The 15,216-nt window shown below is 56.8% G+C and overlaps 1 protein-coding gene across 1 annotated transcript in view; it reads left to right on the top strand.

Moving 5' to 3' along the window:
* Positions 1-14,838, top strand: part of ALX4 (ALX homeobox 4) — a 40,075-nt gene extending 25,237 nt beyond the window's left edge. Inside the window, exons 2-4 of the mRNA XM_036861951.1 lie at positions 4,810-5,120; positions 11,793-11,921; positions 14,368-14,838. Of these exons, the coding sequence (XP_036717846.1) occupies positions 4,810-5,120; positions 11,793-11,921; positions 14,368-14,697 (770 nt within the window). The 3' untranslated portion in view covers positions 14,698-14,838. The remainder of the gene's footprint in view (positions 1-4,809; positions 5,121-11,792; positions 11,922-14,367) is intronic.
* Positions 14,839-15,216: the final 378 nt, after the last annotated feature.

The following is a 15,216-nucleotide window of genomic DNA, read 5'->3' as shown; positions in this document are numbered from 1 at the left end:
TCTCCGGGCAGGCAAGGATGACTCATGATATTCTGTGCGCATTACTTGATTCCTCTGGGTAGTCTGGGATCTATTTCCAGATCAAGACATTCTGGGGGAAGCTGCAGCTTGCGATTACATTGTCTTGGGCCACACAGCCTGGGACACAGCCTGGGACACAGCCTGGGACAAATCCCTTCCCACTCTGGGCGGGGTGTCAGCATAGCACCAGGCCGGAGTCCACAGGGGGTTGCCCCAGGGAGGATGGGGGGAAGCCAGCCAGGCAGGCAGATGGCCTGGACCCAAAGAGGCTCTGTCGCTGCTCAGCTTCAGGCCAGTGCCGGATGCTATTGGGCCTCAAGAAGGTGGGCCCAGCAGCGGGGCAAGCTGGGAGATTCCAGTGGCCTTTTCTCTCTCCCAGTATAGCAGCGTGATGGATGCAGAGCTGGTTCCTGGCCGATGCTGGACTGGGTTTCCTGGACATTTCAATTCCAGTGCCCCGCTCCGTGAAGCCCATCTCTGTGCTTCTCCTTCTGCCTCCCTGACCCTCCTGCTTGCTGTGTGGAGACATCCTTCTATGTCTGCCCTCCCTCCTTCTGCCCTCCCTCCTTCCTCCCTCCATCTTTTCCTCTCTCCCTCGGTGATCTCACCTCCTCCTTCTGTTTCAGCTGTCAGCCTCTGATGGAGGCATTCGTCACTATGTGCCTTTTTCTCTTGTATCCTCGCCACCTTTCTCCTCAGTGTTTACGAGGATGCATTCATTCAACAAACATCTCTGCACATACCCTATAGGTACTGGCACGCAGTAGGTGCACAGAGGTAGCTGGACAGAGTGAGAGCTCAGTAATGTTTGTTTGTTAGAAATTGTTCGTTGATCCTTCAGTAACCTCTTCCTGCCTGTCTGCTGCCTGTCCCATCCTGGGCTGAGCCCTGGGCTGAGAAAGGACAAATGTCATGAGGTCCCAACCCTCAGGGAGCTGATTCTCTAGGAGGAGCTGGACATTTGGGGTTTGATTATATACTAGTCCGAAAACACAGTCAGTAGTTGGATGGCGGGGTCTGTATGACTGCCCCAGTCTGAGAGGGCTTCCTGGAGGAGCTGGTGCTTGATTGGACCTTGGAGGTCAGCTGGAAAAAGAGGGACATTCCAGGCAGGTGGACAGAGGTGGGGGTGAGGGAGACCAAGGAGGTCAGTGCTTTCCTTTGTTCAGGAGTAATTCAGCCTGAGTCTCAGGCCCCCTGTTTTCAGTGGCCGTCTTGAGGAGGGAGTCACAGAGCGAGCCTGACCCTGACCAGCGCCAGGCCTCGGGCCACGGTACCGAGTCTCCACCCGGCTCCTCTGGATCATCTAGTTGGAGAGCGATCTGCTGGCTTTGCCCAGAGCCCGACACCATCACCCGTCCCATCCCTGGCACCCACCTGTCTCAAGCAGGCCTGTTAAACTCAGGACCTCCTGCAGAAGGCAGTGGGAACTGTAATTATTTACTCAGGAGGATGGAAGACTAAGAGGCGTGGCTGCCCTCGCCAGATGTCCACAGGGCTGGCTTGGGAAAGGCCCCGGGAGGTTTTGAACCAGGACCAATGAGCCAGACCCTACAGGAGACAGACATGGGCTGGACCTAAGGACAGATGGTCCAGCTGTCCTGGGGGCAGTGAGCTCCCTGTCACCAAAGCCTGGATGATAGCGCTTGGTGGAGATGCTGTAGGGTGGCAGGAGGTGGGAACTGATGCACTGAGAGGGCCTCCTTGGCTTGTCATTCTGAGCAGTTGGGTCAGAACCTTGGGGAATTTTCCTTTGTTGTCTAAATTAGGGGCCCAACCTCAGAATTTAAAGCAAGATGATCAGTAATCAAGATTGAGATTTGGAAGATTCCTTCCCTCTTCCAGGACCAGAGAAACCTCAGTTTTGCCAGAATTCCTTCATCTCTAAGCCTTTCCAGTTAGCTGACATTTGCCTGGACAGACACGGCCCCATCCTCTCCCCTCTTCTCCCAACTCCAGATCCCAAGGGGAAGGTCCCACTGGTCCCTAAGGCGGGAGGGCTACTTACTCCACCGGGCCAAAGCTGTGACACCATCCCGGCCTGCTCTCCCCACTCCAGACAGGGCGTGCCTGCTCCCGTTTGCAGATGAGGCTCTGGGACATGAAAGGCATCCTCTGAAGTCTCAGGCAGACGTTGGGAGAGCCGGGACCGCGAACAGATCTCCCATCTCTCGGTCTGGTGGTCTTTGCACACACCATGCTGTCTCCCCATTCCTAACCCACTCGCTCCCTCTCAGTGGGTGGCTGGAGGGGGGGAAACTGGATTCTTACTCCTCTTCTTGGAAGACTGGACATTCTGCCGCCTCCCCCCGAGCTGAGCCTAGAACCAGCTCAGCGCTGGGGAGCTTCTCCCAGAGGCCACATCCGCACTCTCTCCCCCTCTGGGGCTGGTCCTTCTGCCTCCAGGATGCGCAGACCAAGCCTCTTGGTTATGTGAGGCCCCTGGATTCCTTCTGGTCCTACCTCTCTCCCCAGGAAAGGCCGCGAGACCATGGGTAGGAGTAAAGGACCAACCAAGGGCTGAGAGGCTGCACTCTGTCGCTAATTAGGGCACATTTCCCACTCTCTCTGGCCTCAGTTTCCCCTGACTTAACATAAGGAGTTTGGTCCCTACCAACTCTTGCTTTTTATAACATGGAGTTTCCCCTGCATGGCCCAGCCCCTACTGTTGTATGGGGTGGTCCCAATCCCAGGCTGAAGGCCAGAGGATACGGTAAGGGTCTACGGGGTCATGGGATGGGGCCTGGGGAGCAGTGCTAGGGCAGAGGGGGCAGGGGCTGCCCCCCTCCCCGGTCTGGCCTCCAGGAAGTTGCATAACAGAGATGTTTATTTTTGGTGAGGCTGGGTGGGATTTCTTCTCCTTAAAAAAAAAAAACCCAAAACATAAAACTTATTTGTCTGCCAGGAAGATAAATATCTTTGCTGAAAGCTCTTGGCCCGGCTGCCAGCTGCAGTTTGCATGATGCTGTCACCAAAGCCGTGGCGGTCTGCCTGTGTCTGGGCTCACATGGGTGTCATACGTGATGCCTGAGGGTCAGCCCCCCACCCTGCTGGTATCGACGCTGCCAGTGGCCCTCAGGAACGGCCTCCCAAAGCTGCTTCCAGGCCCATTCTGGGCATTCACCTCCACCCCGCTTTCCTCAGTGCCTTGAAGAGGGAGGTGAGAATGACAGAGAGCAAAATGTCCCTCTCAGCTTCCCCAGCATTAAGAGAGCCCCCAGTGTACACAGAAAGCCAGGGGCGAGACTGAACCTGCAGCTTCGGCCCCAGGACCTGGACAGAGTTAAGAGACCCGGGCTAGAGGCATCGTCCTGACTTAATGCCCGCTGCTCAGATGTCTTCCTAGAAGAGGAGACCGAGGGTCAGAGCGGTTGGTGCTCACACCCACCACAAATGCTTGTCATAATCAGAGCTTGCGCGTGTGAAAGGTTTTGTCAAATGCTCCCCACACACGTCTTATTAATCCTGTATGTTATTTCACTCTACAAGAGTCACAGTCAATGGAATTTGGCTCAGAGAGGTGCTCACACCCCTGTCTCCAGACACCAGTCCAGCGCCCTCCCCACAGCATCTGCACACGCTCCTGCGCTTGGGGCCTCCAGGGAGGGCCTGCCCGCTTGGAGGACTTCTCCAGGGTCAGAATCTTCTGCTGCTCACAAGTCTAGACCAGAACTGGGAATAATTTAATGATACAGGCAGAAGTCTGCCTAGCCGGCACCACGCTGAGTGCTTTATGTGTCAGCCTTTTTAATCCCACAACTACCCTGTGAGGAAGATCCTACAAGATTCTGCATCCCCATTTTATAGAGGGGGAAACTGAGGCATAAAGAGGTTAGGTGAACTGTCCAAAGCACCCAGCTGGGAGTCACACCCCTGGTGCCAGTTCCAGAGCCTGTGCTCTCACCCCTGCCCTGGGGCGAGTGTGTGCCCAGGGTGCTAAATGGGCTCTTTGGACTTGGACAAGCCACTTCCCGCTCCGCCCTCCCACCCTGGCCTCTGCCTCCTCACCCTTGACCCGTGTGGGCTGACTGGTCCTTTGCAGCTCTCAGCATCCAGGAATCAGCTGGCAGAGCCCCGTTCTGTTAGACAGCAGTGGCTGTGGGCCTGGGCCGTGAGCTTTGTGTAAGTCTGCTGGGTCCCCCCGTGTCAGCATCCTGGGCGTGTCACGGGGAGGTGCCCCACTTCCTTAGTAAACACGGCACCCACCTGGAGGGGCAGGTCACCACTTGGACAATAGGTGAGACCAGTGTGGAGGGCGCGGGGACAGGACCCCTCCGCACTGGATTCTTGGGCAGAGTCTCCAGAGCCCCTGCTGAACCCCAAACAGGACCAGGCCAGGAAAGGCGGGGCCTCTCCTCCTCACTGCAAGCCCAGCTGGGCCAGATACGGCTGCTGACTGAGTTTTCCCTCCCACTCTGGGAGTCCGAGGCACTGAGTCAACATCCTCGACGCCCGAAGAAGAAGTGCTGGCAAAGGGAGTCCCTCTAGAGGGAGGAGCCCAGGGTCAGTGGGGTGGAGATTAAATGTTATAGAGGTCAGATTGGCTGACCCAGAGTCACAGAACATTGGTGCTGAAAGGGGCCCATGCTGAGACGATGACAAAGAGGCTGAGACTCGCCCAAGGTCACACAGCATGTCAATGGCAGGCCAGGATTAGAACCTGGGCCTCCTGACCTCGCATCCAATACTTTCCTGAGAGGGCAAAGGCAAGGGATGGCTCCCCCGTCCCTCCCTCCTCTCATGCTTGGTTCAGCCACTGGTTTTTGACCTTCTTTCCTCCCCCCTCAGCCAAAGAGAGCTCCCTGGGTGAGCCAGAGTTGCCGCCCGACTCTGACACCGTGGGGATGGACAGCAGCTACCTCAGCGTGAAGGAGGCTGGGGTGAAGGGGCCCCAGGACCGGGCCAGCGCCGACCTCCCCAGCCCACTGGAGAAGGCGGACTCCGAGAGCAACAAGGGCAAGAAGCGGCGGAACCGAACAACCTTCACCAGCTACCAGCTGGAGGAGCTGGAGAAAGTCTTCCAGAAGACCCACTACCCCGACGTGTACGCGCGGGAGCAGCTGGCCATGAGGACCGACCTCACCGAGGCCCGCGTGCAGGTCAGTGAGGGCGCCTGGGAAGGCGCGGGAGAGCAGGCCTGCCCTTGGGATGGTGGCCGGCGCTGGGACCGCCTGGCTGTCCCCGGTCACACCAGGGCTTTCTTCACCTCAGTGCAAGGAGGCCCCTCACGCCCCTGCTCCAACCAGAGCAACTCTGCTTTTATTCACTTTACTGTCTGGCCTCTTGCTCTGGTTGGAGCCGGGGCAAAGCTCCCAGTGGACGGGCAGGAAGCCTGTGAGCTGTACTTCTGAGTTCTACGTGGTGTGGGAGTCCAGGCCCTTTCATGAAGGAGATGGTGACTGGTCTCTGCCCTGGAAAGCCTATCTCTTAGAAAGGAAACAGGACGAACTTAAATACATCCATAGCAGCCCAGTGGGCAGAAACAGAGACAACCCAGCCCTTCTTTTTGCCCAGGATGGCTGCCTCGTCCTCCATCTCTCAGGTTCCAACTCAGTATGCCTCCTCTGAGAAGTCTTCCTGACCACCACGGCTAAAGAAGGGGCCCCCACCATCACCCAACCACCAAAACACTCAACTCAGCACAACCCGACAGAGCCCAACACAGCTCAACACAGGCCAGCAGAGCCCAACACAACACAACACAGCGCAACCTAAACCAACCCAGCTCAACACAGGCCAGCATAACCCACATCAACACAGCTCAACTCAACAGAACTCAACACAGCTCAACACAGTACAACCCAACACAGCACAACACAGCACAACCTAAACCAACACAGCTCAACGCAACACAGCTCAACACAGGCCAGCAGAGCCCAAATCAACACAGCTCAACTCAACAGAACTCAACACAGCTCAACACAGTACAACACAACACAGCACAACACAATATAACCTAAACCAACACAGCTCAACAGAACTCAACACAGCTCAACACAGCCCGTCAGAGCCCAGCACAACACAGCATAACGTAAACCAACAGAGCTCAACCCAACACAGCCCAACACAGCTCAATGCAACCCAACAGAAGCCAACACAACACAACACAACGTAACCCAACATAACCCAACCCAACACAGCTCAGCACAACCCAACACAACACAACACAGCTCAACACAGTAACAGAACCCACCAAAACCAACACGGCACAACAAAACCTAACACAGCTCAACACAACCCAACACAACGCAATAGAGCCCAGTACAGCTCAACCCAACACAACACAACCCAACACAACTCAACCCAAATTAACACAAAACAACACAAGCAAATCAGGTCAACTTCTACCACACAGTCCTATTTTATCTTTTTTATAGAATTTATGACGGCTTAAAATATTTTATCTGTTTGTCTCCTCTCACTGGAACATGAGCTCCTTGAGGGCAGGTACTGTCTGTGGTTCAACACTGTATTCCTACCAATTAGAGAAGGCCGAACTCAGAGCAACAAAGGCAAAAAATAAATATACGTGGACCAACTGACCTCCTTTGACCAGAGAGGTGTGTCTCCCCTCCCTGCATGAAATTACAGCAGAGGAAGAACCAGAAAGGAAGCAAAGTCCTCTAAGTACCCCCAAACACAGGCGACAAGATCCGTGCACTAAAGCTTGAGCTTCAGCGTAACACAAAATAAACGTCATGTTCAGCCTGCCTTTCCAACCCAGAGCATGTTAGCAACAGCAAATCAGGTGTTGGCAGATAGCTATTTTCCCCCTCCTGTGGGCTGTGGAAATCAACAGCTTGAGAGCAAAGAGGAGTTTTTTTTAAAAAAGCAGCACAGTTCAGATCAGCTCAGCACAGCTCTGCTCAGGTCTTTTCAGCACCAGGACAAAAAGCCCTGTCACTTAGCAGACCCCAAGGGCGCCTCCTGTTGCATTTGTTCACTAAAGAATCTTCAGCAGTGTTTCTAAGGCATCAGTAAAAGGTTCATCAGTCTCAACCATGCTCTGTTTAAAAAGGCAGAGGCATTTGTAATATGGTCCAGAAACGTTTTCATCTAAAATGGCTAATGTGGGGGACTTCCCTGGTGGTCCAGTGGTTAAGACCCCACACTTCCACTGCAGGGGGCTCAGGTTTGATCCCTGGTTGCGGAACTAAGATCCCACATGCCATGCGGCACAGCCGAAAATTAAAAATAATAATAATAAAATAAAGTAAAATAAAATAAAATGGCTAACATGAAAAGGGACTGGTAGTTGTCAGTGAATACACAGCCATCCAGAAACGGCAGGAACCCGAGGGGGTTCTGAACAGTCAGGTCGTTTATCTGTAAATTCCCAAAAACAAGCTTCCCGGTTTATTCCTCTCCAGTTCGCAGTGAGTGTTTGGGGAAGAAAGGCAGGGCAGCTGAGGCCTCACTGTGATTCCAGAAACCTTCTCACATCCATTGTCCCACCTGAGTCATGCGACTTCCTGGTGCCTCAAGAGTCTGGACAGGAACCACAGCATCTGGCCTCAGCTCAGCCAATGGATTTGGGAGGAGCTAAAGGAGTAGGTGGAGAGGGGGTGGCTGTTACGGGGCATTCCTGTAGATGCTGTGTTTGTGTGAAGCAAACCATTCATTTTCTGTGCAGTACACATGTGTGCACATGTGTGTGCACGTGTGTGTCCCTAACAAATGGACAGGAGTGCCAAGAAGCAAAATTCACTTAGTATCAAAAGAAAGATGGTCCTTCTAAGTACAACACATGGAAATGACACTGGGGTACGTTTAACATTTTTCAGGCACCACAATACAGCTAAAATGGAGTGCTCTCCCTGCATACACACACACAGACACACACTCACACACAAACACACACACACATTTATGCCTACTTCCAAAAAGGAGCTGGGGCAGCTTACAATGAAAGGTTTATTATTTTCATCTAAGAACAAGAACAAAGTCATGAAATGGGAAGGTATTTATGTCAAAGATCTAGACTAAGGATCATATTTGCCACTGAGTGCAAATTTCAACCCTGAGCTTCCTGGCAGCCAAGGCAGAAAGGGAAACTCTAATGTGTGCATATCTTATCATCTAAGGGAAGGACCATAGAATTATAGAATGCTAGAGCTGGAAAGGATCACCTGGTCCTCTCATTTGATATCAAGGAAGAAGAGGCCCAGAGGCAGGAAGCGATCACCTGTGATCAGGTGACTCAGGAAAGGTGATTCAGTGGCAGTGCTGAGAATAGAATGTGGGACCCTGAGTTCCAGCCCAGTGCTTCTTTTACTTTAGTTTGCCGTAGCAGGACACGTGCCAGATTGTTCTGAGACTTTTCTTTGTATAAAGGCAGCAGGGTGGGTGGGATTGTCATGTGTGTCAGACCTCTGGGTTGAGCCTGGCAGTGCCCCAGGGATGGGGGACGTGGGGATGGATCCCCCGGCTTGCCTCTGCTGAGTTTGTTTAGGGCCTGTACTCAGCTGGTGGGAAGCCAGGTGCCTGGCGTAGAGTGGCAGTGGGGACAGGGAGGGGGTGATGGGGGCTCTGAGACGGACCTTTCCTGGGAAGAAGCCCGGGGCTTGGCCCCGCTCCAGGGGGATGCAGGGGCCTCTCCCTGCTGTCTGGGACTCCAGTCTCTGCAGCTGGTGTCTGAAGAAAATAAGACAGAGGCCTCCCTGCCCCGGGCCACCCCGCCCTGGCCCAACACTGCGGGCTGCGGTTAGCAAGGACCCTGCCAAGATGGTTGGTTCCTCGGGGAGAGGCCTGTGCTGAGCGGGCCCAGGCTGGGGTGGGCTGGGAGCAGGGTGGTCCTGGGCCGAGACACGAAGAACGGAAGGCTGGGACCTTGCAGTCCCCCTTCCTTCTGGGGTTGCACAGTGGAGGCAGGCCTAGGGCCACAGAGCCTGAGGCGCAGAGCACCTGAGGGGGCAGCTGTCAGAGCCCCAGGCTCCAAGGGTCAGAAATAGGAGGATGATCTGAGTCTCAGGACCCTTGAATGTGAGCCCAGAAGGGGCCCACGAGGATACCCCTGCCACCACCCAACTTAGGCGTGAGGAGGCTGAAGACCAGGAGGCTGACTTAGCTTAAGCCTCATCTGGGCAGAAAACCTCCAGCCTTGTATGCAGGGTAAGGCCCAGGGAGGAAGGACCCGAGGAGGGGATGGAGGTGGGAAGCTCTTCTCCCATCGGCCTGCTCCGCGCAGCTGTGCCGCCTCCCACGATCTCCATCTTTAGCCCTCAAATAAATCCCTCAGCCTGACCCTCTTCCACTCCCTCCCCAAGACAGTGCTCTCTCCGCTGCCTCTCCCCCGGCTCATCTATCTTCCCGGAGAACCCAGGTCTCCCCTCTCCCCCGCCTCTTCTCCCGCGCTCACCTCCAGCCACCACCACGCGCTCCGTCTCCCCCCACTCTGCTCCTCCCCTCAACCCCAGGCCCCCTTGCAGGACGCTGGGCTGCCTCCTTCCCCATCCATGTCCCTCCCAGCCCAGCCCGCGCCTGCGTGTCACCTCCACCAGCACCTCTGGATCCCACCACGGGACCGAGTCCACAGAGACTCAACGGCAACCCCCCGGTGGCGGACACGTCACCTTTTTCTAGCCTTCTCCCCGGCCTCAAAGAAAGAAAGCAGCCATATATCTAGATGCCTCCAGTGGGCTTCTCCCCTCCCACTGGCCTCCCCCCCCAGAGAACCCTGGGGGGCTGAGGAAGGAGCGGAAAGACTGAGCTAAGCCTGCAGGAAATTAAACATGAAATGAAAACAAGCGCCTCTGATTCATTCTCTCATCCTGCCCCCAGTCCCCCATTCCAGACCACCGATAAAGGGGGATCCCGTTTCAGCGGCACAGAGAGGAGACCCGATCTGCCCTTGGCTCCCAGTGGGCGGCCTGGGCCCGGAACCCAGGAGCCCCAGGAGGACAGGAAGCCCCGGGAGGCTCTGGGGCAGCCTGAGAGAGGGCCGGCTCCAGCGGGGGGGATCCAGGAGAGCACTTCTCCTGCACCAGAGTCAAGACAGGAAACAGAGTGATGCTGAAAGAGACGCCAGCAGCGCTCTGCGTGTGTGTGTGACACTCATGCTTGTGTACTGGGACGAGCTGCAGCCTCACCCTCCCTCCTCACCCCCATCCTCCCCATACTAACATGGGCCACACACACCCTTCTTTTCTGACCTCTTTCTTCTAGCAAAAGACAGCAAGGAAGGTCAGGAGCTATAAAATAAACAAGTGTGAAGTACTCTAAAAACTCCGTGACAGCATTTCCCATCTAGCTCACCTGCTGCTCTCGGAGGCACCACCCCTGGGAAGAGGTCAGCACAGATATTGGCCCCATTTTCCAGATGCAGAAACTGAGGCCAGTGGTTATGCCAGGCACTCCAGTGGGCCGAGCAGCCTCTGTGCTGCCGCATGGTGAATCCATCCAGGCCTCAGGCCCAGCTCCCTCCCCCTCCTCTGAGGAAGCTCCATGCTCTCGGCAAGGCTGCCAGGCGGTGTGCTGTTTGAAGTGTGCCCATGTGCACCTGAGTCAGTGGGTACGTGCACATCAAGCTGCCAGGAATCTCCCTCCAGGGAGCTCTGAGGTCTGCCCTTGACTCAGCTTGAAGCCCTTTCTGGCTTGGAAGCTGAGCCCTGCTCACTCCCCCTCTCCCACCCTCCCCTGTCCCCATCGCCCCCTCCCCAGATCCCAAGTCACTGGCAGGAGTGACAGATCCCAAGGCGAGCTCCTGCCCGTGAGCCTTGGGAAAGTTCTCAGCCTGCCAGAAACGCTCCTGCAAAAGGAAAAGGACCCACCCCACCCCCACCCCCATGGCCAGAGACCCCAGCTCACACACCTGACTCAGAGCCCGCCCTCCCCATCCAGGCCACGCCAACACCCCACCCCCATGCTCAGTGACAGGTGGGCCTCCTCTCCTCCTCGGCATGAGGCTACTCTTCAGCCTGAGATTTTGCAGCAGCTGCCTCTCTTCGAGGCACCGTGGCGACCCCCTCCACCCGGCATTCAAGGCCCCCCACAATCTGGCTCCCACCTCCATGGTCCTTTCCCTCCCATCACTCCCCCAACTGGCAGCGTGGCCTCCTGAGGTCTCCTGGGTGTGCCCTGCTGTTTCTAAACTCGGCCTGGACTTCCGTCCCTCCAGCCAGCACTCGGAGCCCAGCCCCAGCCTTCCCTCCTCAAAGCCGTCCCTGACAGCCTCTGGAGCCCAACTGAACCCCTGTGCCCCAGAGAATCTTTAACCCAGGGTGTTCTGAGCCGGGAGACTGTTTCCGACAAAAGTCTGCACAGAGGATTCAGGAAGTGGGAATCCTGAACCTGGGCGGAGAGGTCCCAGGAAACTCAGACCTTTTGGAAAATGATGGCAAACCACATGTGTGTGATCGTCCAGGAGAATGATTTTCTGGGTGAGCATTCACAGCTCTTATCAGATTCTCCCCAGGAGTCTGTGGCCCCAGCGGATCAGGCCGCCCCATGTTGGGGTTGGTTAGATGACCGCTAAGATGACTAGTGGCGTGTGTTTTGTGTGTGTGACGCTTGCCTGCTCTAGATTCTGAAGCTACTGGCCCAAGATCAGGCCCACATGATAAACTGGAATAAACTGCCTTCCAGGCTCTCAATGTCTATCATTCTAGATTGTAAAGTCTTGAGGATAAAGGCCGAGGCGGACACATTACCTGTAGCCCCATGGCCTCGACCCTACACTGCAACTGGTGAGACTCAAGGGATAGGCTGGCACTGCCCGAAGGCGGGGCGTCCAGCTCCTGGCCTGACCCCGGTGACACTGCTCTGTCCTGCAGGTCTGGTTCCAGAACCGGAGGGCCAAGTGGAGGAAGAGGGAGCGTTTTGGGCAGATGCAGCAGGTTCGAACCCACTTCTCCACGGCCTATGAGCTGCCCCTCCTCACCCGAGCGGAGAACTATGCCCAGGTAAGTGCCTGCCCCCAGCCGCCGGCTCTGGCCCCTATCCCCTCATGCTCTGAGAAGGGGCACCTTCCCCGGAAAGAGGACTCGGGGCCCATTCCGGGCATGTGCGTTTCTCCAGAATGTGGGAGGCCCAGAGCTCCTTCTGTCCACCGTAAGTGTTGACCCAGCCTTGGCTGGACTTTAGGGAAGGGAAGGTCGGGGTGGTGAGAATGGCTTTTTCTTCTGCCACTTTGGCCACTTACGCTATGAGCATCAGAACCGAGGAAGCTTCGCTGAAGGCCAGGGGGCCTCTAGGCCCCCGGGAGCCATTCAGAGTGTTTCCTAGGAGAGGGGTCCTGAAGTCTGGAGGCCTTGAGGCAAGGCTGGAATGAACATGGAATTCTTAGTCATCCCAGCTCCAGAGCTTTCTCACTACAGGCAAGTCACAAGCTCTCTGAGCCTCAGTTTCTTCACCTGTGAATTGGGCTTTATAAAAGCATCTGCCTCAAGTCTTTCATGAGGTTGTTGGAAGGTCTAAATTAGATTGTGCAAAAGTGCTTTGTGACTTATCCAGTTTCAGAAAGGTTGTTTTGCATGTTCACGGCTCTCCCAGGCGTCTGTCCCATCTTCTCCCATCCCCACCAGAGCACCTTCCTCCACGGCTGTCAGTCAGTCCCTCGTTCTGGGGCATTTGAGTCCTCAGTGGGATGCAAAGGGACGAGAAGTAGTATGAGTAATGTCCGGCAGCCAGGACACTTGGAGGGATGTATTTTTGGCTGAGTCCACTCCTGACACCCCTCAACCTGTCCCGCAGAGGCTGCCAGTTCCTCCCTCTCAGGCCTCGCTGTGGCCTGGCCTCTGCCTTGAGCTCCGAGACTGGCCCTGCCCAGCAGCGAGCCAGGCCACAGGCTTTCCTAAGTCTCCTTTACCTCTCACTGTCCCGGGGCCACGAGAGCCCACGGTCCCTGGGCACCCCACAGGATCAGCTCTGCCCCTCCCCCTCCCAGGATTCACATGGAAGGGGTCGGGGTCAGGCCCCAGGGTGAGGCTGGGGAATGGGGGTGTCTTATGCACACACGCCATCTGTATCAGCTCCCGCCGCACTCCTTCATCTCCTTCTCCCCTCTCTCCTTCCTGCAATCCAGCCTCCCTCTGTCCCCCAGAGGATGGCCCTGCAGCCCCATTCCTTGCCCTTGATCTCTGCGGCCTAGGCTCACACGCCGGGGGCCATGCTCATCCCTGTCACAGCAGCACCACACATCACACGCCCCAGACCTCTTGAGAGAGGGGATGGGGGAAGGCCAACCCATTCGCCATCTCCCAAACCAACTGGGGGCAATGTGACCAGGCCAGTCTGCAGGTAGTTCTTGTGTCATTGTGTGCCCCATGGCATCTGGGGCACAGTCCCCTCCTCACTCCTTTTAAATGCCTTCCCTGAATGCATTCCAAACACTGTCAGGGGGTGGGGTGGTGGGCAGGCCAGCAGAAGCTGCTCCAGGGCCACTGAGAAGCCCATTCGCGTGGCTGAGAGGTGCACCATCTCCTCCTGAGAGCTCATCCTGCTCGTCTGTCCCCCTGCCCGGGACACTTGGAGAGATGTAATTTTGGCTGAGTCCCCAGTTCTATCTCCCCATAAATGCTGAGAGGAAAACGGGTCCAGAGGTGGAAGCTGGGGAGGGAAGGGATTACAGCTGCACAGATAGAAGACAACATGTCCAGTGCAACCCCACCCACTGCCTGAGCACCTTCCATGGGCCCCCCACCTCACCCCACCCCCAGCCCGGCTCCATCCCTCCACTCACCACCTCCTGAGGCAGCCCTTTCAGTCCCCGAGTTACTTCTGAAGCCTCAAGGGCTCGAGCCCCTGGAAGCTCCACCACTACCCTTGACTTCTGAGAGAATTTAGGCCCCCGTGGTCCACCCCATCCCCTCCACACCACAACATGCAAGCCCACAGCCCGTGTTCCCAACGCCAGAGCTCTCTGGGTTTACGTCAGCCGCCCCCCCCCCCCGCCCGTTTATCAAGTCTCGAGGGGGTGCCAGGCCTGGGGAAGAGCCAGAGGTGAGTGAGACAGACCCTAGGGGTCCACGGATGCAGAGACAAAGTCTGCATCTGCCTCTGAAGTTACGGGCTGCCCTCAGCTGGTGAGCTGTGTCCCCAGCACAGCCCTTTCACTAGACGCTTGATGAAATTTCAAGTTCAGTCTTTAAAACAGAACTTCTATCTGCCGCTCGCTCGCCTGGCCCTGCGAACAGAGGAGCCAGAGCCTAAACCCCAAAGGCTCCTAAGGGGCTAGATGGCCATAAAGGTTTTGAGAGGCTCCCGAGTAAACGCTCAGGAATGGTTTCATCATCAGGGTGGGCTCGTAAGTGGGGAGTGGTCCTCCGTGGGGGAGGGGAAAGCCCCCGATGTGCTCCCCGCACCCCCGCCCCCGCCAGCCTGTGACATCGCTCCCTCCCCTCTCCCCAGATTCAGAACCCGTCCTGGATCAGCAACAACGGGGCTGCCTCACCGGTGCCAGCGTGCGTGGTCCCCTGTGACCCCGTGCCTGCCTGCATGTCCCCTCACGCTCACCCCCCCGGCTCTGGGGCCAGCGGCGTCACCGACTTCCTGGGTGTCTCTGGGGCTGGCAGCCACGTGGGCCAGACGCACATGGGCAGCCTGTTTGGAGCCGCAGGCCTCAACCCGGGCCTCAACGGCTACGAGCTCAACGGTGAGCCAGACCGCAAGACGTCGAGCATCGCGGCCCTCCGCATGAAGGCCAAGGAGCACAGCGCGGCCATCTCCTGGGCCACATGACAGGGCACCCCCGTCCCATCCCCGTGCCCTCGCCCACCTCGGGGCACTGGCCACGCCCATGCTTCCCAGGCCCCCAGCCCCCCACTCGACTTTCCTCTTAGGAACCTGGCCCGGGGCCGGGGGCCTGACCCTCAGCACTTTGCGCCGCTCCAAGTCTGAGGCCCCGTGGACTGTTGGGAGGGAGGGGGCAGCAGACACTGCGGCCGAGCCCCCCACTCCCGGCCAGAGGCAGTGGAGGAAGCCAGGCGGCCGAGTTTTGCAGCTTTGCATCCATTATAAGCTGAAGACCCTTTCTCCCCACTCCTGCTCCTCTGCCCTGCCCGGTTTGACCGTTGAGTCGAGGATAGATTCCCATGCAGACCCAGCAGTGGCCACAGTGCAGTCATGTCCGTCCTTCCCTCTGCTGCGTGGTCCCTTGGTCACCAGGCCAATGACTGTGTCTGAAGAACAGGCTGCCCTGCAGAGTCGGCCTCGGCCTTCCCATCTCCTTTTCTCTCCCTAAAAGCCCACGGAATCCCA

This window comes from Balaenoptera musculus, chromosome 8 (genome assembly GCF_009873245.2).
Source record: "Balaenoptera musculus isolate JJ_BM4_2016_0621 chromosome 8, mBalMus1.pri.v3, whole genome shotgun sequence".
NCBI lineage: Eukaryota > Metazoa > Chordata > Mammalia > Artiodactyla > Balaenopteridae > Balaenoptera > Balaenoptera musculus.
Note: the sequence above shows the minus strand (reverse complement) of the source record. Positions and strands in the feature narration are given on the sequence as shown.